Source organism: Topomyia yanbarensis, chromosome 2 (assembly GCF_030247195.1).
Source record: "Topomyia yanbarensis strain Yona2022 chromosome 2, ASM3024719v1, whole genome shotgun sequence".
NCBI classification, from domain to species: Eukaryota; Metazoa; Arthropoda; class Insecta; order Diptera; family Culicidae; genus Topomyia; species Topomyia yanbarensis.
In genome coordinates this window covers 156,038,120-156,064,882 of record NC_080671.1, presented here as the reverse complement: position 1 = coordinate 156,064,882, position 26,763 = coordinate 156,038,120, and the positions used below count along the sequence as shown (strand labels likewise).

At 36.2% G+C, this 26,763-nt stretch overlaps 2 protein-coding genes across 6 annotated transcripts in view; one reads left to right on the top strand and one right to left on the bottom strand.

Moving 5' to 3' along the window:
• LOC131681821 (uncharacterized) overlaps positions 1-26,763 on the top strand; it is a 576,008-nt gene that overhangs the window by 76,994 nt on the left and 472,251 nt on the right. The window lies entirely within an intron of this gene.
• On the bottom strand, positions 8,858-10,960 carry LOC131681820 (probable cytochrome P450 4d14). The gene is made up of 3 exons (XM_058962872.1): positions 10,213-10,960; positions 9,414-9,547; positions 8,858-9,358 (listed from the first exon to the last, which is right to left on the bottom strand). Exons 1-3 carry the CDS (start codon positions 10,870-10,872, stop codon positions 9,004-9,006), a joined length of 1,149 nt encoding a protein of 382 aa, XP_058818855.1. The 5' UTR covers positions 10,873-10,960; the 3' UTR covers positions 8,858-9,003.

Genomic DNA, 26,763 nt, shown 5'->3' with positions numbered 1-26,763 from the left:
ATCGAGAGCCGAGAGACCGCAATCGTCAAGATCCAGATCCGCCGTCCAGATCAGCTGCCATCATCATCACCACCACCACCGCCGCCGCAGATCCTCACTACCCAGCCATCCCACCGTGTAGCCACCGTCGTATTGACACAATAAAACGTAGAAGGTATTTATTGCAAGGGTTTATTAAGTGTAGGTTACCACACATCCGAAATCTCCCCCGTAGCCACAACGCCCTGAGACTCGGTGAATAAAAGAGGCCTTGAGTGCCCGCTCCGAAACTCCCATACCAGGAGTCGGAGTTTTGGCGAATCCCAATCTGGGACAAGCATTTTCCCGAGGCGAGAGCCTTATAAAAGATCTGAGCTTATATTTAAAATCAAACATATTTGATCGACCCGTGGATGCTGTATTTGCCGGTATCGTAGGTGTTTCTTCTCGTCCTTCCAGAACGGCACCAAAAACTGATGGAGAAGTCTTTCACGCCGCTTTTACACTGAATTTCCCAGCTTTCTCGCCCGAACACAACTGAACTAAACTACTTCGCTTGCCCGATTTGTAAATAAACTCGCGGGTAATGTAATGGAATTGGGAATTGTGCCGAACAATTAAAATTAAAACAACTAAATGTTCTGGGTAGCACTCTTGTGTAGGGTTCGTCGCGGTTGCGGTAATTACCACAAACGAGCGGTATATACCGCACCCGCACCGCAAAATCTGCGGCACTTTTTCCCGCGGATTCGGTGCGGGAAATAAGCTATTACCGCTTCAAAAAATAATTGATAAAGTCTGCAGTCCGCATTAAAAAGTGAATAAAAACTTGGATTTTTACCATTTGAGAAGGACGCAATTAGATATATTTTCTTAACGAATGCTTAGCAATATCATTATTATGAAAAACTCCTCTGTCCGAACGTTTGAGTTTTACCCCATACTAGAGAAATATAAAAAACATTGAATTGCCCCAATTTCCATCGACTTGATTCCAACATGATCAAACATATTGTTACTAAGAAAGAAAATCTATAATCTGTGTCCAATATAATTTGGCACCATATTTTTTACGATATATTTTGAACACTATTTATTTTATACTTCAAAGTGAAAGTTTACAAACGAACTTTTTCTCATACCGGCTTGAACCTTCGTTCGAACCGGTCACAAATCTTGATAGCTCCTGGTTTACCTAGAGTTTTTCAACAGCAACAGTCTTTCTCAAGGCTACCTATATTTTCGCTCGATCAGTCTTTCACTAGATTACCTATATTTTTTTTTTCGAAAATTAGTCTTTCACAAGACTACCTACTTTTTCTACTCAATCAGTCTTTTTCAAGACTAAATTCTGCCTAAAGAAATATTTAATTCTTCCAACATGCCTGGGTCCTCCCAGAAAGGCCGTGTGCCAAAAATTAAAGCTAAACGAAAAAGGATGGCTTCTTCACCCGATAATTCAATTAATGGCAGCAACTTATTCAATGTTTTATCCGAATGTGAAGATAACGAAATTTGTAAATTTCCTCGCATTGTGCACAATGCCAATGAGAAGAAAATGCAATCACCTCCGCCGATAACAGTGATGATCTCCGACTTCAAGGCCTTTTGAACTGAGCTTTCGACGTTCCTTCCAGACGTGAAAGTCTCTTTTCAGATTGGCCGAAGAGGAGAATGTCGAGTTACAGCGGAGGAATTGATTGGCCATAAACGACTACTCCAGTATCTTACGGAGAAGTTATATAAATTTTATTCATATGATTTCAAGACAAATAGACCATTCAAGGTCAAAGTTTGGATGAAATATCCAATGAATTGAAAAATTTACTTGGCTTTTCTCCTTCACAAGTTTTTCTTATGAAGAGAAAGGCTAGCGACGATAACACGCCAGTACGCTCTGGAATTATCCAATTGTCATTTGTATTCCAAATGCATGATTTGTGGTGATAAATCGCACACGAAAAATACTTGCCTGGTGAAAAAGAAAACAAAAAGTTTCAAATGCGCTAGTTGTAACGAAAATCATAATTCAAATTTTTGGGGTTGTCTTGTTCGAGAAAAAATTATAAATTCTCGTTCTAGACAACAAAAACAACAAATTAAAAATGTACCTACTTCTTCAGGTACACTTCAAGAAAACACGTCCAAACGCGTTAATCCAATTCAAAACAGAATAACAACTTATTCTACTTTCGTCACACCATCCTACAATGGTGTGTCATCTTATGCTTCAGTGGCATGTAACAAGGCTGAAATAACGGCTATCATTACCACGCCTGCAAACTCGTTTGCACTCAACGCTTCCTTTAGTCCAATGGATCTAGGTAGCGTAACGGAAGAAAATTTAAAATACCTGCAAGACTCTATGTTACCTATGATGATTGCTATGGTAAATTCTACCTCCATGTTTGAAGCTTTTCAAGCGGGTGGGAATTTGCTAACAAAATTGTAATGAAATTTAAGTTTAACAGTGACTTTAAATAATCATTTAAATTTATTAAATTGGAATGTTGATTCATTAAAAACGTGCGAAGATGAATTTTTCAACTTCTTGAGGATACATAAGGTGCATGTAGCCGTTGCGACCGAAAGTTTTTTAAAACCAAATATTAAATTGAAGAGTAACTCTAATTTTGTTATTCATCGATTTGATCGAATTGCTGAATTCGGCGGAGGAATCGCAATAGCGGTTAATCGCAGGATAAAACATTGCGTTACGCCGTCTCTTGACACCAAGGTGATCGAGAGTTTGGGTATCGAAGTTGAAACTAATCTTGGTATCATTTTTATTGCTGCAGCCTATTTGCCTTTTCAGTGCACTGGCGAGCAAATTAATTTCTTGAAAGGAGACTTACAAAAACTTACAAGAAATCGGTCTAAATTCTGGTCTGATTTTAACGCCAAACACCGAGCCTGGAATAATGTTCACAGCAATTCCAACGGTAAACTACTTTTTAATGATTGCTCTGCTTGTTATTATTCATTTTTGTTCCCGAATGGTCCTACGTGCTATTCGTCTGTAACGAATCCATCAACAATTGATCTGGTTTTGACAGATCAAAGTCACATTTGTAGCGAATTGATTACACATGCTGACTTTGATTCTTATCATCTTCCAGTAACTTTTTCACTTTCTCAAGAAGCTGTTTCCAATCCAATTAGCTCAGTGTTCAATTATCACAAAGCGAATTGGGAAAGGTACAAAACTTATACTACATGACCTTGATTTACAAAATAAAGCTGACATTGATACAGCATTACAAAATTTAAGTGATTCTATAGTTGATGCTAGAAATTTATCAGTACCCACAATACAGAAGCAATTTAATACTCCTATTATTGACGACGATCTTCAACTTCTGATTCGCTTGACAAATGTTCGAATACGTCAATATCAATGTTCTCGTGATCCTGCTATGAAATATATCTATCTACAAAAATAAATTAAGCATAGATTCACACTCTTAAGAAATGAAAATTTCGCGAAAGAGGTTGAACAAATCAAGCCAAATTCTAAACCTTTCTGTAAACTTTCTAAGGTTCTTAAGAATCCTCAAAAACCAATTCCAGCTTTGAAGGAAGGTGACCACATACTTCTTACAAACGAAGAAAAAGCTCAAAAACTTGCTAAACAGTTTGATAGCGTTCATAAATTTAATCTCAACGTTGTGAGTCCTATTGAAACCGAAGTCTTACAAAAATAAGAAAACGTTTCTAATCGAATATTGTCTCTACACGATATTGTTGAAATAAACTATGATGAGATCAAATCCACCATGAAAAAGTTAAAAAATATGAAAGCTCCAGGTTATGATGGAATTTTCAATATTCTTCTTAAAAACCTTCCCGAAATCACCATGAGATACTTGGTCAAAATATTTAACAAATGTTTTGAATTAGCATACTTCCCTGAAAGATGAAAAAATGCCAAGATTATTCCTATTTTGAAGCCAGTTAGAAACCCAGCAGAAGCATCTAGCTATTGACCAATTAGCTTACTCTCTTCTATTAGTAAATTATTTGAAAAAATCATCCTAACTAGAATGATGTCACATATCAATGAGAAGTCTATTTTTCTTCCTGAGCAGTTTGGATTTCGTATTGGACATTCAACTACTCATCAACTTGTGAGAGTAGCTGATAAAGGCAAATATCTCAGAAAGCTATTCCACTGGAGTTGCTCTTCTAGACATCGAAAAAGCTTTCGACAGTGTTTGGCACAAAGGATTAATTGTCAAAATGTGGGATTTCAATTTTCCAATTTTAATAATAAAGATAATTAAAAATTATCTTTCTGACTGCACCCTACAGGTTTCTTATCAGAATTGTAAATCTAATAAGCTACCCCTTAATGCAGGCGTCCCTCAAGGATCAAGCGTCGCACCAATCCTATACAATATATTTACTTCCGATCTTCCAAATCTACCTACAGGCTGTAAAAAGTCACTTTTCTGTGATGATACTATCATCTCAGCCACTGGTAGAAGTCTTCGTATTATCTGCAGTCGACTGCAACGAAGCTTGAATATTTTCAATGATTACCTGAAAAAATGGAAAATTTCTACTAATGCGGCAAAAACACAATTGATTGTGTTTCCGCATAAGCCAAGAGCTTCTTCTCTTAAACCAAATAATAACCATATTAATAAATTTAATGGTTTGAATTTAACGTGGTCAGATCAAGTTAAATACTTGGGTTAGATTTACGATAAAAAACTCACTTTTAAGGATGACATTAAAGGAATCCAAACAAAATGCAAGAAATATATAAAATGTTTATACCCTCTTATAAATAGGAATTCTAGGCTCTGCCTAAAGAGCAAACTATTAATTTATAAACAAATATTTAGACCAGCAATGCTATATGCAGTGCCAATCTGGGCAAGTTGTTGTGCTACTATGAATAAAAAACTCTTCAAAGGATTCAGAATAAAATTCTGAAAATGATTTTGAAGCGTCCTCCCTGGTTTAGCACAAACGAGTTGCACGGACTCGCAAACATAGAAACATTAGAAATTATGACGAACAGTATTATAAGCAACTTCCGACAAAAATCGTTGCAATCTTCAATTGCAACGATTAGCTCTTTTTATAGTTTATAAAGTTAGTTTATAAGATTTGTTTAGCTTCTTATTCAGAAGACAAGTAGGTTTAAAACATCCTACTGAAAAAAATACTTAACTGCGAAAGCATATTATATCTTAATAATAATTAACTGAATCATGTAAACAATAGGGATGAAAAGTCACCACTTGTGGCTGAATACCCAATATACTAAATTAGAAATGTAATGCAAACAAAACAATATAATCAAATAGAAAATAATATATAAAAAATACTGGGTTTAGATGTGAACGCTCCGCGTGTGCTACTGGTTATGATAGGTACAATTTTATCTTTTATAATTATCGGTTCCTCTCTATTTCGATAAATCAGATATCAGAGATCAAATAGATTAGGTGAGTTTAGTGGTTTAGGTTAGTGATTAAACTGTAACTGTTACACATTAGGTTTTAGATTTAAGACTCAGTTTAATTAGGTAGTTAAGTTTAGTCGTAGTTTTAAATATATAATGTTTAGAGATTTAGATTTAGGACTAGTGTTAAGTATTTACAGAGAAATTACATACAATTCTATTTATGATCAGAGTACTGATCAATATTGAGCTGGGTTCGACCGTATCCGATCTGCTGTCGGATAAAAGATAGTCCGCGAAGTATTCCAATATTCAGCAAGACGCAGAAACATTGAGCTGTGCCAGGTATCTCGAAGGTTCGCCTAGATAAGCTCATGATTGTGATATGTTGTTTTAAGCAAACAAATGATGTAACTGGCGACAAGATTTTCATGAAGCACTAACGCGTGTACATGCCCGCTCACAAAGTTGAGATCAATGGTGTAGCTATCGATTCGATCTTGGCAAGCGTGGATCTACTGAAGGACGGGATTGTCTGTTTCAATGACCCCTTGCTCCAGTCAGCGACGATTTTGAGTAACAATCGCCCTGAACCTTCAAACTAACGTCGGGTGACATTTTAGCGAGACTGTTTTGCGTCCTCTTCGACAAGGATCGTCTGCATGATCAGTTGTTTGTTGATCCCGCACGTCCTGTATGCGGTATTACAAGCAAATGAGTCTTCGTAAAAATATTTTTTCCACATATACTGTCAGTCATACCACGTGAGGCATTTGCGGAAAAATGTTCCGTCTTTTTGCTCTTTTGTTCACTTGGTTTCGGTTCAGCTTGACTGAAACCTCTCGATGAGAGTCAGTTTCGAAAATTATTGTCATTAAGTCTGGCAAAGGAAGTGTTAAATTCTCCACGATGCAAGTCTTGAATTCAATATTACAGTTCAAATACATTACCCATTAAATATTGGCTTAATTGCTAACCGAAGATTGTTTGAAGAAAATTGTGTTTCGATTTCCGTCGCCGTTTGGAGAAGAGTTGTAACAGAACAAAAAGAAGAGTTTTAATAGAACATTCTTGAAATCATTCGATGTATGATGATGGAACATGCTCAAGCGTTAAGATCAACAATCAATTAAGCGTACGCCGCTCATGAAATGTAATATTTAACAATATAGTATTCGTGCTGTATTCTATGGGATTCCCGAATAATATAAACCTGAATATTGTTAATTCGCAGTCTAGAGCATAGAGAAGATAGAAAACCTAACCTATTCCCAATAGCAGTAGGCAGACTTGAAATGCAAGGAAATCAAAACAAATAGGTTGTTAGCATTTTAGTCATGTGATGTGTTGAGTTTTAGTCATGTTGAGCATATAAGTATATATATGCTTTTTAACTAACAATAAGTATCTTTCAAGTTCAAATATCAGTATAGTAGTTTTCGATCAAATTTAAGGCAAGTGCGAATGGTCAATAAATACTGGCTAGTGATTGAATAATATGGTGTTAATTCAGTGAATAAAAACTACGCTTGTTGAATTTGCGAGGTAGACAAAACAGCGCGAAGTTAACAAAACGGAAAGAGACGATTTTGCATTGTGTTCTCACTTGACTCTGCTGTCTGCGCTGCGTGCCGTCACTTTTATTCTCACTCTTCTTCGTCACTGCTGTTGGCACTCACTATACTCAGTTTTTGTTGCTTAAGTTCTCTCAACTGAAAAAGACGATCATTTTGATTTGTGACTGAAGTTTTACGTACATTTTGATGAAAAAGTGATAGTCATGATTTCGTGCAGATCTGATTATGTATGTATTGAAAACGGATGGCGGTCGCGAAACCCTCTTCTTAGTTTCCTGTCATCTGGTTGGCGGTGCTGGCTCTTATCTTTAATGCGTTGAAGAACGGCATGGCTTATTTAACTTCTCTTGACGTACATCCCTTGTTTTGACGTGAGTCTTTGTTTTTTTCTTTTTTTCAAGGATTTTTATGAAACTGTCCACTGGAAAACAGACAGAGAAAGAATGACCGGAACGGTGAGAATGACGAAACGGTGAAAATTCACCTTTTTACTGGAAACACTGAGAAAAGATATGTCCTCAAGCAGGAATCGAACCTGCGATCTCCCAGTCTCTAGTTGGGTGCGTTAACCACTCCGCCATCGAGGAACTGTGATGATGTCATCACATATTCCCAACAGTATCGTGATCGCCGTCGCAGCCTCCAATTCCTCCCAATTGACCCATCGGCCCCCAATGTCTCCTATAAGCAGATCGTCAAGGTGAATTTTCACCGTTTCTTCATTCTCACCGTTCCGGTCATTCTTCAGCGTCTGTCTGTCTTCGGTACTGGTTTCCACAGTGTGCTGACTGTTTGCACTACTGGCACGTGAGAATCTTATTGTAGTAAGTACAAGGCGTGTTCTGAGCATAAGCAAACCCAGGTTCCAGGGTAACGAAGGAAGAAATGTTGTACTTCAACCGCACTATCACCACACAAAAACCGCTGAGAATACCTAAGAAAAAATGCCTCCATTTATTCACTTTAAAATAGAGATCTTCTCCATATTACGACCTGATTTTTTAATAGCATCATCGAGTGTTCCCGGAGACAGATCGAAATAGACTATAACTGCAACAAGGAGGAGGGTGTCTATATATTCACGAAACTTCTATGAATATTGCATTGATGAACAAAACTTTTTCAAATTTTAAGACCGTCTCATTTCTGTAATGTGATGGCCACAATAACGCTAATCCTTATCGAATCACCCAAGCTACACTTTCTACTGAAGGCACGTTTTTCCTCAAACGAACATAATGCGGAAAGATCATAGGCAGCTTCTTCTCGTACCCCCATTCCGAACAAGTGTGTCACCATTCAGCGAGTTCTGAAACTGATAAAATCTCGTTAGATGCTTGCGCCCACGTGAAGCAGAATACTCTCTTTTTCCTGCTTATTTGCACACTCTAATGACAAATTTCATGCCGTTCTACACACGGAACGTTTTGGGAAAGATGAAGGTTGACGCTCATGTCATGAAGTGCCCTCTCATACCCTTCGAAGGAATCGTTTTGATTGCGTTTATTAGGGCACTTTAGTTGGCGAAGTCTGTCAGTCGTACACTTAGTCACCCACTTGTCCGGACGACGGGGTGGCAGACTGTGGCACGGTGTCTGTAATTGTAATAAACTTTAAGGCCTCGAGCGATGATGAGAAAGTTTCCGAAATTTTATGACACATCGCTCGGGTGAAATTAGGAGCACTGGATCTGCTTCATGTGCGAGATGGATATGTTTACGTACCTACACAAGTGCCAATGAGAGGCTGTTGGGAGATAGCGACGCGAAGCGTGAAAGAAGCAGCAAGCAGCGTAGATTACCTGCTGGTTTTTGAGGTGTACAAATATGGAGATTAGTTTCTGGGCTTGGGGATGATAGAAACGAAAAAGTTTTTTGCACTCATTCGAAAACATTTACATTCGCGGAATTTGCATATTTATTTATCTGGGATAAAACTTCAACGGCATGTCGTCCAGCGGTTTCAAGACCATTTCGGCTTTCAGCTGTGGCTCGTAGGATGCGAAAGGAAGTTCCACTCGACAATGTCGTATTACTTTCGAAATCGTCGATTTGATTTCATACTGGGCAAACTTTTATACTGGGCAAACTTTTGTCCTATGCAGTTCCTACCTCCGGCACTGAACGGTACGTATGCGTATGGATTCAACTTTTCCGCTCCACGTTCGGCCTCGAAACGCTCCGGCAGAAACCGTTCCGGTTCCGGAAAGTATTCCGCATTATGATGCATATTATAAATACCGATGGTAAGGTTCGTGTCGGCCGGAATAACCAGTCCAGCTAGGTTTACCTCTTTGAGAGCCGTTCGAGTTATGAACGGAACCGGTGGAAAGATTCGAAGCGATTCTTTGATCACAAGATCCAGATACTTCAGATTATTAAGAAAGCTGAAAAATGCTACACTATATTCATTATTGTGCTCAGTGCATTGTTTTGAGAAACCTGATATTAACGGGTGTGTCCTTGTCCTCACCGATGACAGAAGTTATTTCTTCGTATACTTTTTGCTGAATTTCCGGATGTTTTGCCAGTGAGTACAGCAGAAATGTAATCGCGGATGCAGTTGTGTCGTGACCCTGGTAATTGAGAGTTGGAAAAGCGAACGTGAAAATGTGTTTGAGAAGAACATCGTCGGAGGCTGTTAAAAGTATTTAGTCCACCTAAAATTTTTATCAGAAACGTCTTTTAGAGACCTCTATTAGGCTACTTGTAATACGGATAACTGGTTACTGTTAAAAATTAGTATTATTTTCTAACCTGTAAATAATAAAGTAAGTCCATTTATCTAACTTCTAGGGCTGCATAACAAATCTGTTATGAAAATCCCTGTATGGATGCAAAAAAAAAAACAAACCACTTGCATCATCAATTAAACATCGCACTACGACTAAACCTCAACCATACGTGCCTATTGCCAGAACAATTTAAAAAAAAAACTCCGGCACAGCAATAAAGACTTATTCGAAATGTTTTTATTTTTCAATAAATTAATTAATTTCAGTGTAATTTTAAGAGTGATTAAATTGGCTTGCTTCTTAAAAATCTCAAGTTTTAAAATTAAGCACAGCCTAACAGATGGTAGGCAGTGCGCGTAATACTTCTGCTTAGACGAAAAAAAAAAGATTTGTCCGTACATTTCTGACTATAGATACCAATTTTTCTCGAAATGAAACGATTTGTAACATTTTCGAGAAACTCTCTCAGACAATCGCAAGGAAAATAAGAAAACTTCAATATTTACCGCAAACATAAACGTATCCACCTCCTCCCGAATTTCCTCGTTCGTCAGTGGCCTACCATCGATATTGGTCTGCAATAAAACGTCCAACAGTGCCTTCTTGGATTTTGATCCCAGCTCACTATCGCCCGGTACCTGGCTTACTGTCTTATCAGTGGCGGCGGGCGAGTTCAGCAGTGTGAGCCTCCGTTTTTCGATAACCGAGAGGGTAAAGTCGTGAATGGTTTTCAAACAGCGCTTGTACGGTTCGTACAGTTTGTGGAACTGGAACATAAAGTTTGAGTAGAAAATCCGGTTAAACATTCGAAAGAATGCAATTGCTGCTATTTCTTCCACCGCCAATGTGTAACTGGACTGTTTGGATTGAGCTTCCGATGCCGTTCCCATGGCAGTTTCAACGATCACATCCAAAGTGTACAGCTTAACTAATGGAAATATTTTGACGGATTCCCCGCCATTTTCGAGCAACTTTCGTGCCAATATAGTACTTTTGCTGTCAAACACCGGAGCAAAATTATCCAGAATTTTGAAATGGAACGCTGGTGTCAATGCTTTTCGATGGGTGAACCACTTATTTCCACTGCTAGTCAGTAGTCCCGTTCCAAGCCACTCGAGAAGCACATCGTAATCATCTCCCTTGCAGTTGAACTCTGCACTGGTCATAATTTTTTCAATCTGCTCTGCCGATGCATAGAACAACCAATACTGGTTAATTCCATCTAATTTGTATACTTTTCCGTATCGCTCTTCCAGTTCCAGCATCCAGTGGAACAATTCCGTCGATGATTTGGAGATGATTTGAAAAGTGTTGCCAAACAGCGGAAGCGACGGGGGTCCGGGGATCGACAAAAACGGAGCGCGTACCCGAGTACGCCATTGCCATATCAGAAACCAAAGCGCAGAAAGCGCCACTAGTAAAATGATTACAAACATTTTCAACTTGCTGATGGACTTGAACTGAGTGGAATTGATGGAGAACGACCAAACACTTTGCGAATCATTCAACAGAAATGAAATTGGCTTATCGCTAAGATAGGGATTGCACACATTTTAAAAAGGTTAAGCGTGCGTTGATTTGGCTGCGGCTGTTTGTTTTGGTTCCGACAAATTGCTAATCGCACCTATGAAAGCACACAGTAGGACTATCAATAAAACTGTTATGTTTGTCCTCCGTTTTTCTCAGTGAAATGATTCAGAGTGCACAAATAGTATGCAGCTCAATTTTCACAAGACCCACAAAAAAAACAGGAGAAAGGTAATAAGGAAAAAAAGAAAAAAATGGAAGAAAGGGAAAAAGGAAAAAAGGAAAGAAATGGAAAACAGGAAAAAAAGTAAAAGAAAAAAAGTAAAAAAAGAAAATGGAAGAAAGGAAAAAAATGAAAAAAGGGAAAAGGGATGATCCATAAATGACGTAGCATTTTTTGAGTAATTTTTAACACCCCCCTCCCCCATCGTAGCATTTCGTCACAAACCTCTAAATACCCCCCCCCCCCCCCCCTGGTAATTACGTAGCTTGACGGTAACTCTGCCCCCCCCCGCCATTTCCCCCGTAAATTTTTTAAAAATTCTATTCTATTCCCCTTTAAAAAAGCTACGTAGCATGACATGACCCCCTACCCCCCTGTCGTCACACATCATCACAAAATACAAAACTCCTCCCTCCCCCATATAATGCTACGTCATTTATGGATGATCCCAAAATGGAAAAAAAAATGAAAATAGCGCAAAAAAGGAAAAAAGGAAAAAGGAAAAATGGAAAAAAAGAAAAAATGGAAAAACAGGAAAAAAGGAAAAAAGAAAAAGGAAACAAAGAAAAAAATGAAAAAAGGGAATAAAAGGAAAAATGGAAAAAAAGATTTTTCCATTTTTCCAGAAAAAAGGAAAAAAAGGAAAATGGAAAAAAGGAAAAAAAGAAAAAAAGGAAAAAAGGAAAAAAAGGAAAAAGGAAAAAGGAAAAAAGAAAAAAAGGAAAAAAGGAAAAAAGAAAAAAAGGAAAAAAGGCAAAAAGGAAAAAAGGAAAAAAGGAAAAAAGGAAAAAAGGAAAAAAGGAAAAAAGGAAAAAAGGAAAAAAGGAAAAAAGGAAAAAAGGAAAAAAGGAAAAAAGGAAAAAAGGAAAAAAGGAAAAAAGGAAAAAAGGAAAAAGGAAAAAAGGAAAAAAGGAAAAAAGGAAAAAAGGAAAAAAGGAAAAAAGGAAAAAAGGAAAAAAGGAAAAAAAGGAAAAAAGGAAAAAAGGAAAAAAGGAAAAAAGGAAAAAGGGAAAAAAAGAAAAAAGGAAAAAAGGAAAAAAAAGAAAAAATGAAAAAAGGAAAAAAAGGAAAAAGAAAAAAAGAAAAAATGGAAAAAAAGGAAAAAAGGAGAAGGAAAAAAAGAAAAAAATGAAAAAAGGGAATAAAAGGAAAAACGGAAAAAAGATTTTTCCATTTTTCCAGAAAAAAGAAAAAAAGGAAAAAAGGAAAAAAAGGAAAAAAAGGAAAAAAAGGAAAAAAAGAAAAAAGGAAAAAGGGAAAAAAGGAGAAAAGGAAAAAAGGAAAAAAGGAAAAAAGGAAAAAAGGAAAAAAGGAAAAAAGGAAAAAAGGAAAAAAAGGGAAAAAAGGAAAAAAAAGGAAAAAAAGGAAAAAAGGAAAAAAGGAAAACAGGAAAAAAGGGAAAAAGGAAAAAAGGAAAAAAGGAAAAAAAGAAAAAAGAAAAAAGGAAAAAAAGGAAAAAAGGAAAAAAGGAAAAAAGGAAAAAAGGGAAAAAAAGGAAAAAGGAAAAAAGGAAAATAGGAAGAAGGGAAAACAGGAAAAAAGGAAAAAAGGAAAAAAAGGAAAAAAGAAAAAAAGGAAGAAAGGAAAAAGGAAAAAAGGGAAAAGGAAAGAAGGAAAAAAGGAAAAAAAGGAAAAAAAGGAAAAAAAGGAAAAAAAGGAAACAAAGGAAAAAAAGGAAAAAAAGGAAAAAAGGAAAAAAGGAAAAAAGGAAAAAAGGGAAAAAAAGGAAAAAGGAAAATAGGAAGAAGGGAGAACAGGAAAAAAGGAAAAAAGGAAAAAAAAAGAAAAAAGGAAAAAAGAAAAAAAGGAAGAAAGGAAAAAGGAAAAAAGGGAAAAGGAAAGAAGGAAAAAAGGAAAAAAAGGAAAAAAAGGAAAAAAGGAAAAAAGGAAAAAAGGAAAAAAGGAAAAAAGAAAAAAGGAAAAAAGGAAAAAAGGAAAAAAGGAAAAAAGGGAAAAAAGGAAAAAAAGAAAAAAGGAAAAAAAGAAAAAAAGAAAAAAGGAAAAAAAGGAAAAAAGGAGAAAAGGAAAAAAGGAAGAAGGGAAAACAGGAAAAAAGGAAAAAAAAGGAAAAAAAGGAACAAAAAAGAAAAAAGGAAAAAAGTATAAAAGGAAAAAAGAAAAAAAAAGGAAAAAATCAAAGAAAAAGTGACAAAAGAAAAAAGGAAAAAATGGAAAAAGAAAGGAAGAAACGAAAATAGGAAAAAAGCAAAAAGGGAAGAAGTAAAAAAGGGAAAAAGGTAAAAGGAAAACAGGAAAAAAGGAATAAAAAGAAAACAACTAAATGGGAAAAATAAAAAAGGAAAAAGAGAAAAAAGAAAAAAGAGAAAAAGGAAATATGAAAAAAGGAAGAGAAAAAAAGAAAAAAAGAGAAAAAAATGAAAAAAACAAAAATAAGAGGAAAGGAAAAATGGAAGAAATGAAAAAAGAATAAAAGGAAAAAAGGAAAAAAAGTAAAATAAGAAAAAAAGAAAATAAGGAAAAATAAAAAAGGGAAAAAAGAAAGCAAGGAAAAAGAATAAAAAAAAGGAAAAATGGAAAGAAAGGAAAATAGGAAAAAAGGAAAAAAAGAAAAAGTGAAAAATAAAAAAGGAAAAAAGAAAAGAAAAAATGACAAGAAAAAAGGAAAAAATGAAAAAGGAAAAAAGGGAAAAAGGAAAAAAGGAAAAAAGGGAAAAAGGAAAAAAGGAATAAAAAGAAAATATATATATAAATGGTAAAATAAAAAAGGAAAAAAGCAAAAAGAGAAAAAAGAAAAATTAAAAAAGGAAGAAAGGAAAAAAAGAAAAAAGGAAAAAATTAAAAACAGGGAAAAAAATGAGAAAAGGAAAAAAGGAAAAAAATGAAAAAAGAACAAAAGAAAAAAAGTTAAATACGAAGAAAAGAAAGAAAAAAGGAAAAGGAAAAATGAAAAAAAGGAAAAAAGAAAAAAAAAGGTAAAAAGGAAAAAAGGAAGAAAGAAAAAAAAAGTGAAAAATGAAAAAAAGAAAGAAACGGGAAAAAAGAAAGCAAGAAAAAAGAAAAAATGAAAGGAAAAAAAGAAAAAATGAAAAAATAAAATAGGAAAAAAGGAAGAAAAGAAAAAATGACAAAAAAAATGATAAAAAGGAAGAAAGGGAAAATGGAAAAAAAGAAAAGAAGTAAATGGAAAAAATGAAAAAAAGGAAAAAGAGAAAAAAGGAAGAAAAGAAAATAGAGAAAAAGGAAAAAAAGGATAAGAGAAAAAAGAGAAAAAAGAAAAAAGGAAGAAAGGAAAAAAGGAGAAAAACAAAAAAAAAGGAAAAAAAGAAATGGAAAAAAGGAAAAATGGAAAAAAATGAAAAAAGAAAGGAAAAAAGTAAAAAAAGTAAAATAGGAAGAAAGAAAAAAAAAAGAAAAAAGGAGAAGGAAAAAAGGAAAAAAAAGGAAAGAAGAAAGCAAGGAAAAAGAATAAAAAAGGAAAAATGGAAAAAAAGAAAAAAAAAAGGTAAAAAGGAAAAAAAGGAAGAAAAAAAAAGAAAAAAAGAAAAAAATAAAAAAATGAAAAAACGCGAAAAAAGAAAGCAAGAAAAAAGAAAAAAATGAAGAAAGGAAAAAAAGAAAAAGGAAAGAGGAAAACAAGAAAAAAAAGGAAAAAAGAAAAAAAAGAAAGGAAAAAATGACAAAAGAAAAAATGAAAAAGGAAAAAAAAGAAAAAAAGGTGAATGGGAAAAATGAAAAAACGGGAAAAAAGGAAAAACGTAAAAAAAGAAAAGAGGAAAAAAGGGGAAAATGAAAATAGAGAAAAAAGGACGAAAGTAAAAAAGGAACAAAAATACAAAAAAGGAAAAAAAAGGAAAAATGGAAAAAAATTAAAAAAGGAAAAAAGAAAAAAGGAAAAAAAGAAAAAAGGAAAAATGGAATAATAGGAAAAATGGATAAAAGGAAAAAAGGAAAATAAAGAAAAAATAGAAAAAGGAAAAATGGAAAAACGGAAAAAAGGCAAAAAGACAAAAAACACAAAAAGGCATAAAGGCAAAAAGGGAACAGGAAAGAGAAGAAAACGAAAAAACAAAAAAGATGGGTGGGTAATGTCTGCGACATAACCGGAGAGATGTAGAATACATAAGGAACACGTTCTTCAAATATGTTGATACTCATTAGGATTTTCGGACAAAAGCTGATTTGGGCGAGGAATATTTCAAATTATTCTTTACAAAAATGATGGTGGTCCTGAAAAGGACCGGTTTTGTTGGCGTTGTTGGCCTTGGTGAGGGAGATGGCTAACGATGAAATTAATTGTTAGCATGAGGAAGTCGCGTAGTACTGGCCAATGGAAGAACAGATAATAATTGATTCCTGAAAATCAATTTTTCTTTATTCATGTAAATTATACATACTTACAAATCTAACAGAAGATTCCTGATCATATTTCTGTATCATTAGTGCGAACATTGTGTAATTTGGTTAAGTACAATGAAAGTTACAAACTTTCCAAACTCGACCTTCTGTTCCTTCAGAAATATTGAAATGGGGTGTCTATATTAAACCGTTAGTCGTGGTCACAATAAAAAAAGATGGGTGGGTAATGTCTGTCACATAACCGGAGCGTCGTGATTTCAATTCGAGACGTTAATTTAAATCTAATAATATTCAACAGAATCACGTTTGAATGGGAAATTTTCAAATAATTCTCTATGGTAATAATGGTGATTCTGAAAAGAACCTTTGGTATCGGCGTTGGTGTTGATGGTGATGCGCTGGATCGTTGGATATTTTTGGCATGATAGTTACGTGCCTGGCGAACTGTTTTGTAGCCTCGAACAAAACGACAAGACTGGCTTCTTCGGGTACCATTACGGCTGAACTTTATAAGCTTAGCTCGACTTTGAAATCCGGCACAATCTCACGAATCAGACACTGGTAGGGCCATTTTGTTTGCTACTAGCACGGAGCTGCACAAAAAAATCATTTAATGCAGTTAGTTCACGGGGGCTGCCAAAAAGCTTGAATAGAAGCATGCGACTTCAACGTTTCTCTTAAACACATGCAACAACACATTCGTTTTGGTAATACTTATAACAGTAGAAAGGAATGGAAAAGCAGTGCACGAAACGAGCGAGAGGATAATTTAAATTTTTGTTCCGTGTGCAAGCTACTTCTTTCCACCCAACGTATTATGTTGCTTGTTGAAAATTTGCTACACACCTTAAAATGAAAGTTTCAGTTTAACTCTCACTAGAACACAATTGATTGGTCCTGAAAAGAACCGTTGCTTTTATTGTAATTTACGCCCACTCCCACAAACCGACCAAGTAGGCACTGGCTTCATTACGGCTGAGTTTTGTAAGCGTAGCTCGACTTTGAAGTAATACACAACCTTACGAACCAGGCGCTGGAATGTTAGCCAGCGGATTAGTTGCTCCGTTGCCCTTTAGTTGGGGCGAAATACTAGCATGGCGACAGTTCCTGATCGGTAGTTGGTTGCGATGGGCCACCAGTAGCTGGGGCACTTTTGCGGACCGTCATCATCGCCAACTGCTTTCCTCCGGTGGACTGGCTGCTTGCTAGTGCTTGAACGAATACGAATGATGAGAAAAACCGACCGACCAATATTCATATATGAAAACACGAGAAAGCACTACTATCGCTCTCCCGCTCGTTTTCGTGCCATTCCTGTGCCTTTCCTTTCCGTTCGGCTACCAATACTAGCATAACCAAAACGAATATTCTGTCTTTCCATCGCCTTCAATCTAGTGGCCAGTGCTAGCAAACTTGCATGTTCAGTTTTTCAATAACAACATTCCAACAATATTTTCAAAGAATGTTGCAGATTTGAAAAGAAGGAAGGAGAAGATTTTCACAAATTTAAATTCTTTCGTGTTATTTGTTAGCGCTGATAAAGGCTATTTAGTTTGCTACTAGCAAGGAGCTGACCAAACAAATCGATTTATGCAGTTAATCAACGGAGGCTTCCAAAAAGTTCGAATAAAAGCATGCGACTAGTGTACTTTGCACGTTCTATATTTTATCAATACTAGAGAGGATCAATAAAATAATTCAAATTGTAATAGCGACATGCAATTGTGGCAACACTGGTCATGAGATGGTGGGGGAACACGCACATTCCTTTTAGTTATGATGGTATTAGCAGCAGAAAGGAATGGAAAAGCAGTGCACGAAAACGAGCGAGAGAGGATAATTTAAATTCTCTTTCTTTCCACACATCGTATTTCTTATATTGCTTTCTGAAAATTATTTGTTATACACCATAAAATGTAAATTACAGTTTAACTCTTATTAGAACACAATTAATTGGTCCTGTAAAGAACCGTTTATTGTTTTATTGCGGGAGCATAATTCAGATGCACTCCCCGCGGACACGGTGAGCTAGAACGCACTATTTTGCATTCTCGAACAAACCGACCAAGTAGGCATCGTTGGCTTCTCGGGGCATCATTACGACTGAGCTTTGTAAGCGTAGCTCGACTTTGCAGTCCTGCACAATCTCACGACCCAGACGCTGGAACGATAGCCTACTCTGTTGCCCTTTAGTTGGGGCGAAATTCTTGCAGGGCGACAGTTCCTGATCGGGTTGCGATGAGTCACCAGTAGCTGGGGCACTTTTTCCGCCGTCGTCATCGCCAACTGCTTTTCTTCGGACTGCCTGCTTGCTAGTGCTTGAACGAATACGAATGATGAGAAAAACCGACCGACAGATATTTATATAATCGCGCTAATATGCACTACTATCGCTTTCTCGCTCGTTCTCGTGCCGTGCATGAGCCGTTCCTTTCCGTCCGGCTTCTAATGGCCTAACCAAAAGAATATGCCGTCTTTCCCCCACCAAGTGCTCTCGTCAAGCAACCCAATGCGAATAACCATACGAACAAACATGTAATGGACCTATATATAAACTTTTCATTATTTTATTGTTCGGTTGGTCTACCATAACGACGGCTCTGTGCGGGATGGGCTGAAAATTTTCACTTTTCCGAGTCGTTTTCGAAAGATTTTTCAAAACACATTTTTTTTGTTATTAGTACATGTTATACATACTTCAAATTTTAATACAGCATAGAGGAACATATTTGCAACAAATTGGCCTAAAAATCAAATCATTCTGTTAAGTATGATAAAAGTTATTAACGTTCAAAATCTGACGCGGCGCCGCAGCCGATATTTTGAAACGGGACCCCTATATTGAAACCTTAAATGTATTCTACATTAAAAGGAAAAAGAAGAAAAGGAAAAAGCAAATTTAACTGAAGATAATTGAAAGTAGCAAGTAGAAATTTGAGAGAAGTAGAAAGTCGGAAGTAGAAAATAGAAAGTGCAAAGCGGAAAGTGGAAAGTGGAAAATGGAAAGTGGAAAGTGGAAAGTAGAAAGTAGAATGTGAAAAAGTTATGTATGTGTTTCGACTTCGTCTTATCAGAATCTGACACTAACATATTGCAAGAATAATTTTGCGCTCAAGCCGGCGCGAAATCCTAAAACGGAAACAATGCGTGTCGAATCGAACAACTGGTCAAACGTGATGTCCCGTTTGAACGGAAGCTGCGTCAATGCGAAAGCACGCTTGGGAGAAATTTTGGTGCTAACTAAATTTTCTTTCTTTAGGGAGAAGTGGAAAGTAGAGAGTGAAAAGTGAAAAGTAGAAAGAAAGTTGAATGTAGGAAGCAGAATACAGATATCAGAAAGCTGAGCTCAGCAAGCATAGAATAGAAAAATAATTTAAGATTTAAGTTCTTTTCATTACTTAATATAAAATACAGAAAAAATATAAATCATTATTTTAAAAGTACAATATAAAATCCAACACAAACCAATTTGGGGAATATTACTGATCGTATGAACTGTCAGGAAGGGGCAGAAACCCAATTCTTTCAATCCTGAACACGAAAGTAGTATCTCTAATCAATGTCGATACGTGATTTAGCCAATACAGCCAGAACGACCATCTAAATGTCAAAATGCAGCACAAAAGCAACGTCCTGCAACATGAGCCCTGCAAGTTTATTCACGAGTTTTGCAGCGACCGGATGCATGCATTTGGATGAACGACGCGTCTGGTATGGCAAGCAATATGTTCCCGCGGTGTGAAACCTATTATTTTTTACACAACCGAAACGATAAATGCGGACATCTACCGATCTGAGTGTCTGCAGAATAGGTTGCTGATGCCTCTCAAGTTTGGGCCGGATTCAGCGTCGGTTCACTACGCAAAAATAACTCTCAGTTAGGTTACGTTCAAAAAGCAGCTGGAAATATGTAAAAGTTCGAAAACAATTAGGCCAAAGTATCTACAAAATGTCATGAAATACTTATCACTGAAAAGTGGGAATCAAACATTTAAAAATTGATGGAGGGATATTGTAAATTTCATCTGGTGCTTCATAAGGTTCAAATTCAAGCTCGTACAATAATGTATTAAGATTTTTTTTGTGAAAAATATTTCATTACATGGAGAGATATGTGCATAACTTATTTTCGATGCAATCCATAGATCGCATGAAGCAAACTGTAGAAATAGGACAGGAGCAGTGAAGAACACATATGGAAAGTAGGATCAAATATAGCGGTAGTAGTAGAATTACCGAAAATCTAATCTAAATTCTAACAAATATTCTCCCCGCGATTAATTTTTTCAAACTAGTCTCTTCTCCAGATGGCGATTGGCATCCATTATTCATAGTCGCCAGAGCGATTTATTGTGGCTGCTATTCAAGACCAAACGCTTGACGACCCCAATTAGCCTGTCCTAATTTTTTTTTGTCAAACGAACTGACCGAGGTAGAAGAGGGATACTGCAGAATTTCTTTTAATGTAGAATACATTTAAGCTTTCAATATAGGGGTCCCGTTTCAAAATATCGGCTGCGGCGCCGCGTCAGATTTTGAACGTTAATAACTTTTATCATACATAACAGAATGATTTAATTTTTAGGCCAATTTGTGGAAAATATGTTCCTCTATGCTGTATTAAAATTTGAAGTATGTATAACATGCACTAATAACAAAAAAATGTGTTTTGAAAAATCTTTCTATATATATATATATATATATATATATATATATATATATATATATATATATATATATATATATATATATATATATATATATATATATATATATATATATATATATATATATATATATATATATATATATATATATATATATATATATATATATATATATATATATATATATATATATATATATATATATATATATATATATATATATATATATATATATATATATATATATATATATATATATATATATATATATATATATATAGGTCCACTACATGTTTGTTCCTATGACTATTCGCATTGGGTTGCTTGACGAGAGCAGTTGGTGGGGGAAAGACGGCATATTCCTTTGGTTAGGCCATTAGAAGCCGGACGGAAAGGAAAGGCTCATGCACGGCACGAGAACGAGCGAGAAAGCGATAGTAGTGCATATTAGCGCGATTATATAAATATCTGTCGGTCGGTTTTTCTCATCATTCGTATTCGTTCAAGCACTAGCAAGCAGCCAGTCCACCGAAGGAAAGCAGTTGGCGATGACGACGGTCGGAAAAAATGCCCCAGCTACTGGTGACTCATCGCAACCCGATCAGGAACTGTCGCCCTGCAAGAATTTCGCACCAACTAAAGGGCAACAGAGCAATTAATCTGTAGGCTATCGTTCCAGCGTCTGGGTCGTGAGATTGTACAGGACTGCAAAGTCGAGCTACGCTTACAAAGCTCAGTCGTAATGATGCCCCGAGAAGCCATCGATGCCTACTTGGTCGGTTTGTTCGAGGATGCAAAATAGTGCGCCAAGCGCATAACTTTCAGGCCAAATATATTAAACTGGCTCACCGTGTCCGCGGGGAGTGCGTCTGAATTATGCTCCCGCAATAAAACAATAAACGGTTCTTTACAGGACCAATTAATTGTATTCTAATAAGAGTTAAACTGAAATTTACATTTTATGGTGTATAACAAATAATTTTCAGAAAGCTATATAAGATATACGATGTCTGGAAAGAAAGAAAGAGAATTTAAATTATCCTCTCTCGCTCGTTTTCGTACACTGCTTTTCCATTCCTTTCTGCTGCTAATACCATCATAACTAAAACGAATGTGGGTGTTCCCCCACCATCCCATGGCCAGTATCAGCGCTAACAAATAAGACAAAAGAATTTAAATTTGTGAAAATCTTTACCTTCTTCTTTTCAAATCTGCAACATTCTTTGAAAATATTGTTGGAATGTTGTTATTGAAAAACTGAACATGCAAGTTTGCTAGCACTGGCCACTAGACTAGATTGAAGGCGATGGAAAGACAGAATATTCGTTTTGGTTATGCTAGTATTGGTAGCCGAACGGAAAGGAAAGGCACAGAAATGGCACGAAAACGAGCGAGAGAGCGATAGTAGTGCTTTCTCATGTTTTCATATATGAATATTGGTCGGTCGGTTTTTCTCATCATTCGTATTCGTTCAACCACTAGCAAGCAACCAGTCCACCGGAGGAAAGCAGTTGGCAATGATGACGGTCCCAAAAAGTGTCCCAGCTACTGGTGGCCCATCGCAACCAACTACCGATCAGGAACTGTCGCCATGCCAGTATTTCGCCCCAACTACAGGGCAACGGAGCAACTAATCCGCTGGCTAACAGTCCAGCGTCTGGTTCGTAAGGTTGTGTATTACTTCAAAGTCGAGCTACGCTTACAAAACTCAGCCGTAATGAAGCCAGTGATACCTACTTGGTCGGTTTGTTTGAGGATACAAAAAAGTGCGCCAAGTACGTAACTTTCTCGCAAAAGAAATCAAATTGGCTCACAGTGTCCGCGGGGAGTGGGCGTAAATTACAATAAAAGCAACGGTTCTTTTCAGGACCAATCAATTGTGTTCTAGTGAGAGTTAAACTGAAACTTTCATTTTAAGATGTGTAATTTTCAACAAGCAACATAATACGTTGTGTGGAAAGAAGTAGCTTGCACACGGAACAAAAAATTAAATTATCCTCTTGCTCGTTTCGTGCACTGCTTTCCATTCCTTTCTACTGCTATTATCAGTATTACCAAAACGAATGTGCGTGTTCCCTCACCATCCCTCTAGTGATCAGTGTTGCTTCAATTGCATGTGTTTAAGAGAAACGTTGAAGTCGCATGCTTCTATTCGAGCTTTTTGGCAGCCTCCGTGAACTAACTGCATTAACTGATTTCTTTATGCAGCTCCGTGCTAGTAGCAAACAAAATGGCCCTACCAGCGTCTGATTCGTGAGATTGTGCAGGATTTCAAAGTCGAGCTAAACTTATAAAGTTCAGCCGTAATGGTACTCGAAGAAGCCAGTCTTGTCGTTTTGTTCGAGGCTACAAAACAGTTCGCCAGGCACGTAACTATCATGCCAAATATATCCAACGATCCAGCGCATCACCATCAACACCAACACCGATACCAAAGGTTCTTTTCAGAACCACCATTATTACCATAGAGAATTACTTGAAAATTTCCCATTCAAACGCCATTCTGTTGAATATTATAAGATTTAAATTAACGTCTCGAATTGAAATCACGACGCTCCGGTTATGTCACAGACATTACCCACCCATCTTTTTTTATTGTGACCACGACTAACGGTTTAATATAGACACCCCATTTCAATATTTCGGAAGAAACAGAAGGTCGAGTTTGGAAAGTTTGTAACTTTCATTGTACTTAACCAAATTACACAATGTTCGCACTAATGATTCAGAAATATGACCAGGAATCTTCTATTAGATTTGTAAGTATTTATAATTTACATGAATAAAGAAAAATTGATTTTCATGAATCAATTATTATCTGTTCTGCCATTGGCCAGTACTATGCGACTTCCTCATGCTAACAATTCATTTCATCGTTAGCCATCTCCCTCACCAAGGCCAACATCGCCAACAAAAACGGTCCTTTTCAGGACCACCATCATTTTTGTAAAGAATAATTTGAATTATTCCTCGCCCAAATCACGTTTTGTCCGAAAATTCCAATGAGTATCAACATATTTGAAGAACGTGTTCCTTATGTATTCTACATATCTCCGGTTATGTCACAGACATTACCCACTCATCTTTTTTTATTTCGCCGAATGAACCGTTGGGACGTGCCCGTTCCGAAAGGCTGCGGGCATTAGGAAGGTGAATTATTGTCCTTTTATCCGTGTTCACACTCTTTCGGATTTCGTTTAGCTTTTCTTTCTGATTGGATTTGGTCGCGGGGTGAAAATTTTATGCGAATATTGAAGTCTGCTGACCTATTTCGCTTTAAAAATTCTCTTCTCGTTGAATTTTATATACCTCTTGTATTGGGTCACAGTGACTACAAAAAATTAAACAACAATTTTAGCTGATTTACTAATTCGACAATATTGCTGTTTTGATCCTTTTCACAGAAACAATTGAATTTTTTACAATAACAATGCAATAAGCCGACTACCCTATCGGGACCTAGCCGTATCAGTAATAAAGTTTTGACCAGTCCGCTTGACGCTTGCTACGACACGAGGAACACATTTCTCGCGAAACGGCTCTTTCATCTGAGAAGCTACGAAGCGGTGCGGCAAGCAATCTAAAATAATTATTTATTCAACCCTAATCTTCGCTTATAACAGCGACCGTTCGCCATTATCAGCAATTGCCTGTTTTGGTGTTTTCGGTTAGACTCCGGCCGCTAGCTTCAAAGTGAACTTTGAACTCCCCCGGTGAAAAGTGGGGAGTTTCCGTAAACGTGATGAAGCATATTTTCTTCCCAACGCGGCGCAAAGGACTCACATTAATTTGGGGGGGGGGGGGGGGGGTAGGAATATTCAATTTCAACATTTTTTTCTCTCTCATTCATGGCTGCTAGCATCATCAACCGGGTTCAGTAATGAACAGCAGGTTCAGGATTTAACGTGATGATATTTTAATAATGAGCTGAAAAAGCTTTCAAATAAAATTAATGTGTTTTTGCGACCATCGCGGGATGGTCCGCACTGCCCGGTCGTTGGCTTTCATTGGTTAAATACTTGGATTCGGACCACACATTACGGGCATTTTCGTCGTACTAGTTGAAACGAAGATAAATTTAGGTATTTTTCGAGCTTCTGCTTCGTTTGCCAGTTTTGCTACAACAAGCAATAAATCATGTCTGAGAGCTGAGTGCCAATGGGACTGCAGCCAAAATGGAAAGTGTTTAAAGTACAGCGAGCCAAAAGTAGCATTAAGCTGTTAAAATGCTTCGCTCGATCCGAACTAGACTTTAACGTGTTCGAGCTGGATTAAGAAGCAGGACAGTAAAGTTTTTGTTCAAGCTCTAGTTGTCATTGGAACAAATGCTTTCTGTGGGTTGTAACTCAACGAGGTGGAGCCTAGTGGTGCACCAATTTAGTCGTTCTTACTTTCAGAAACAATTTTATTATTTTTGCAGTTTCTCGTTTATACCGTGGTGTACTTTTTAATAGTTCTGATGCGTTTGAAAGTATTTTTCAAACATATAGATCAATTTATTAACCAACGAAATTGAAAATTTCAGTCATTTTTACGAGATGATACAATACTATTACAACAGCGTGTTTCATTCGTATTTTTTTTAAAGACCATGAACACTCTTTTTCTAGTTTTTGTTGTTTCAAGTTCTAATAGTTTGCCAAAAAAACACTTTTTTAGCCGAGCGAGAGTTTTGGCAGTATATTGAGTTTTAATCGAAATGATTTCTAGTCTACTATTTAATATTGGTTACAATCAGTTAATGCCGGTGAGTGGCTCACGTCATTCGAGTCTATTATAATCTGATTTTTAAAATGTGATTTGGTAGCCTGACGATGTCTTTAAGAATGAACAACAAAGGAACTAGATTTGATATACTAATCTGTGCACGGAAATCCTTTTAACCCATTCATGTCCATGTTGTTTGTGGACAACAACGTTTTTAAACAGCTATAACTTTTGATTAGGGCAAAATTTGCTCACAAAAACAAGTAAGGATAATAAATGGGACTATTGTCTTGCATTGGAGTATTAATAGTTTCAAGGACCAGCTCTAGAACTGAAGTTATTGCAATTAGTCTGATTGGATTCCGATGTAGCAGTGCTGCCAGGAGCAGTTTACGTTGACGACAGAAAATGAATTTTTCATGTATCTTCGTTATGTTGCCATATTATTGAAAATTGATAAAACTTATCAATTTCGACTGTCTTTGGCTACATTTTCCACGCAATTGGACTGTTGTAAATATACTAGGAGAATTCTATAGAGCATTGGAAGATAAAAATTGAGCAGCTTTTAGCACTGCGAGGGAAGCACCTATCTTTATGAAAAAAGGGTTTTCGTGTTTCTTGACCCCACCGTTTTCAAGGAAAAATAGTTTTGAAACCCTGCATGCGCTAGAAAAAAGTTGGTTTCTGAATTATTGACTTCTAAAAAAAGCTCTATATCATGCAACTATTATTAAAATTTGTATCTGTTAAAAGGAATTTGTTCGTTATTTAGTGTAGAATAATAAAACTAGAATGATTTTCACCAATATTTGATCACTAATATTTTCTGAACTAATGGAATTTTTTATTGTTTCTGTGTTGTAACGTCACGAAAAATGCCTATTTGTTTATTTTATCAAAAAATTACAATTTTGTTAAAATTTATATTCCAGATTCTCTTTGTATTCAAAAATACTTTTCAAAAAGGCTCCAATTTACTGTATTGGATGAGCGGAGCTAAAGTTACAACAGGATAAACTTTGCGTTGTAACGTCACGTAAATCAATTTTTATTAGACACCTTAATGATTTTTCAGATATAGTGTTAAAGTTTACATCGTATGGTTTATTGAAGCGCTTTCAAGTTGTTTCGTAAACAGGAAATTATACTAGCGTGATATTTATTAATTCAGAATGTATACACCCAAAACGTACCCGGTAAGATTCGCTTACATTAATGCAATAAACACGAGCGAAAATTGCAAGCGTTCTGGTAATGTGCGAAAATTGCAAGAAGCTTCCTTGCATGCAATGCAAGAAACCGAAAAAACGAATTTTGCCTACGTATTAGCGATGTATGTGTATTGGTGACCAATATGCGTTAGAAAAAAAAAAGACTGTTTGCATTGAAAAATGAACCCTGCACAAACAGATCGCTAAGCAATTCGTTATCCACCCAACTATATTACCAGATAGTAATAAGTGGATAAAAGTCATATAAAACACTTGGATGATTTCACGATTAATGAAAAAAGTAAAACACGCAGCCAGATTTGAATTCAGGCCCTTGCATATCATAGCGCTAACTACAGGCACTGATATGTCCTTACACATAAGAACAGGCCGTTAAAATTC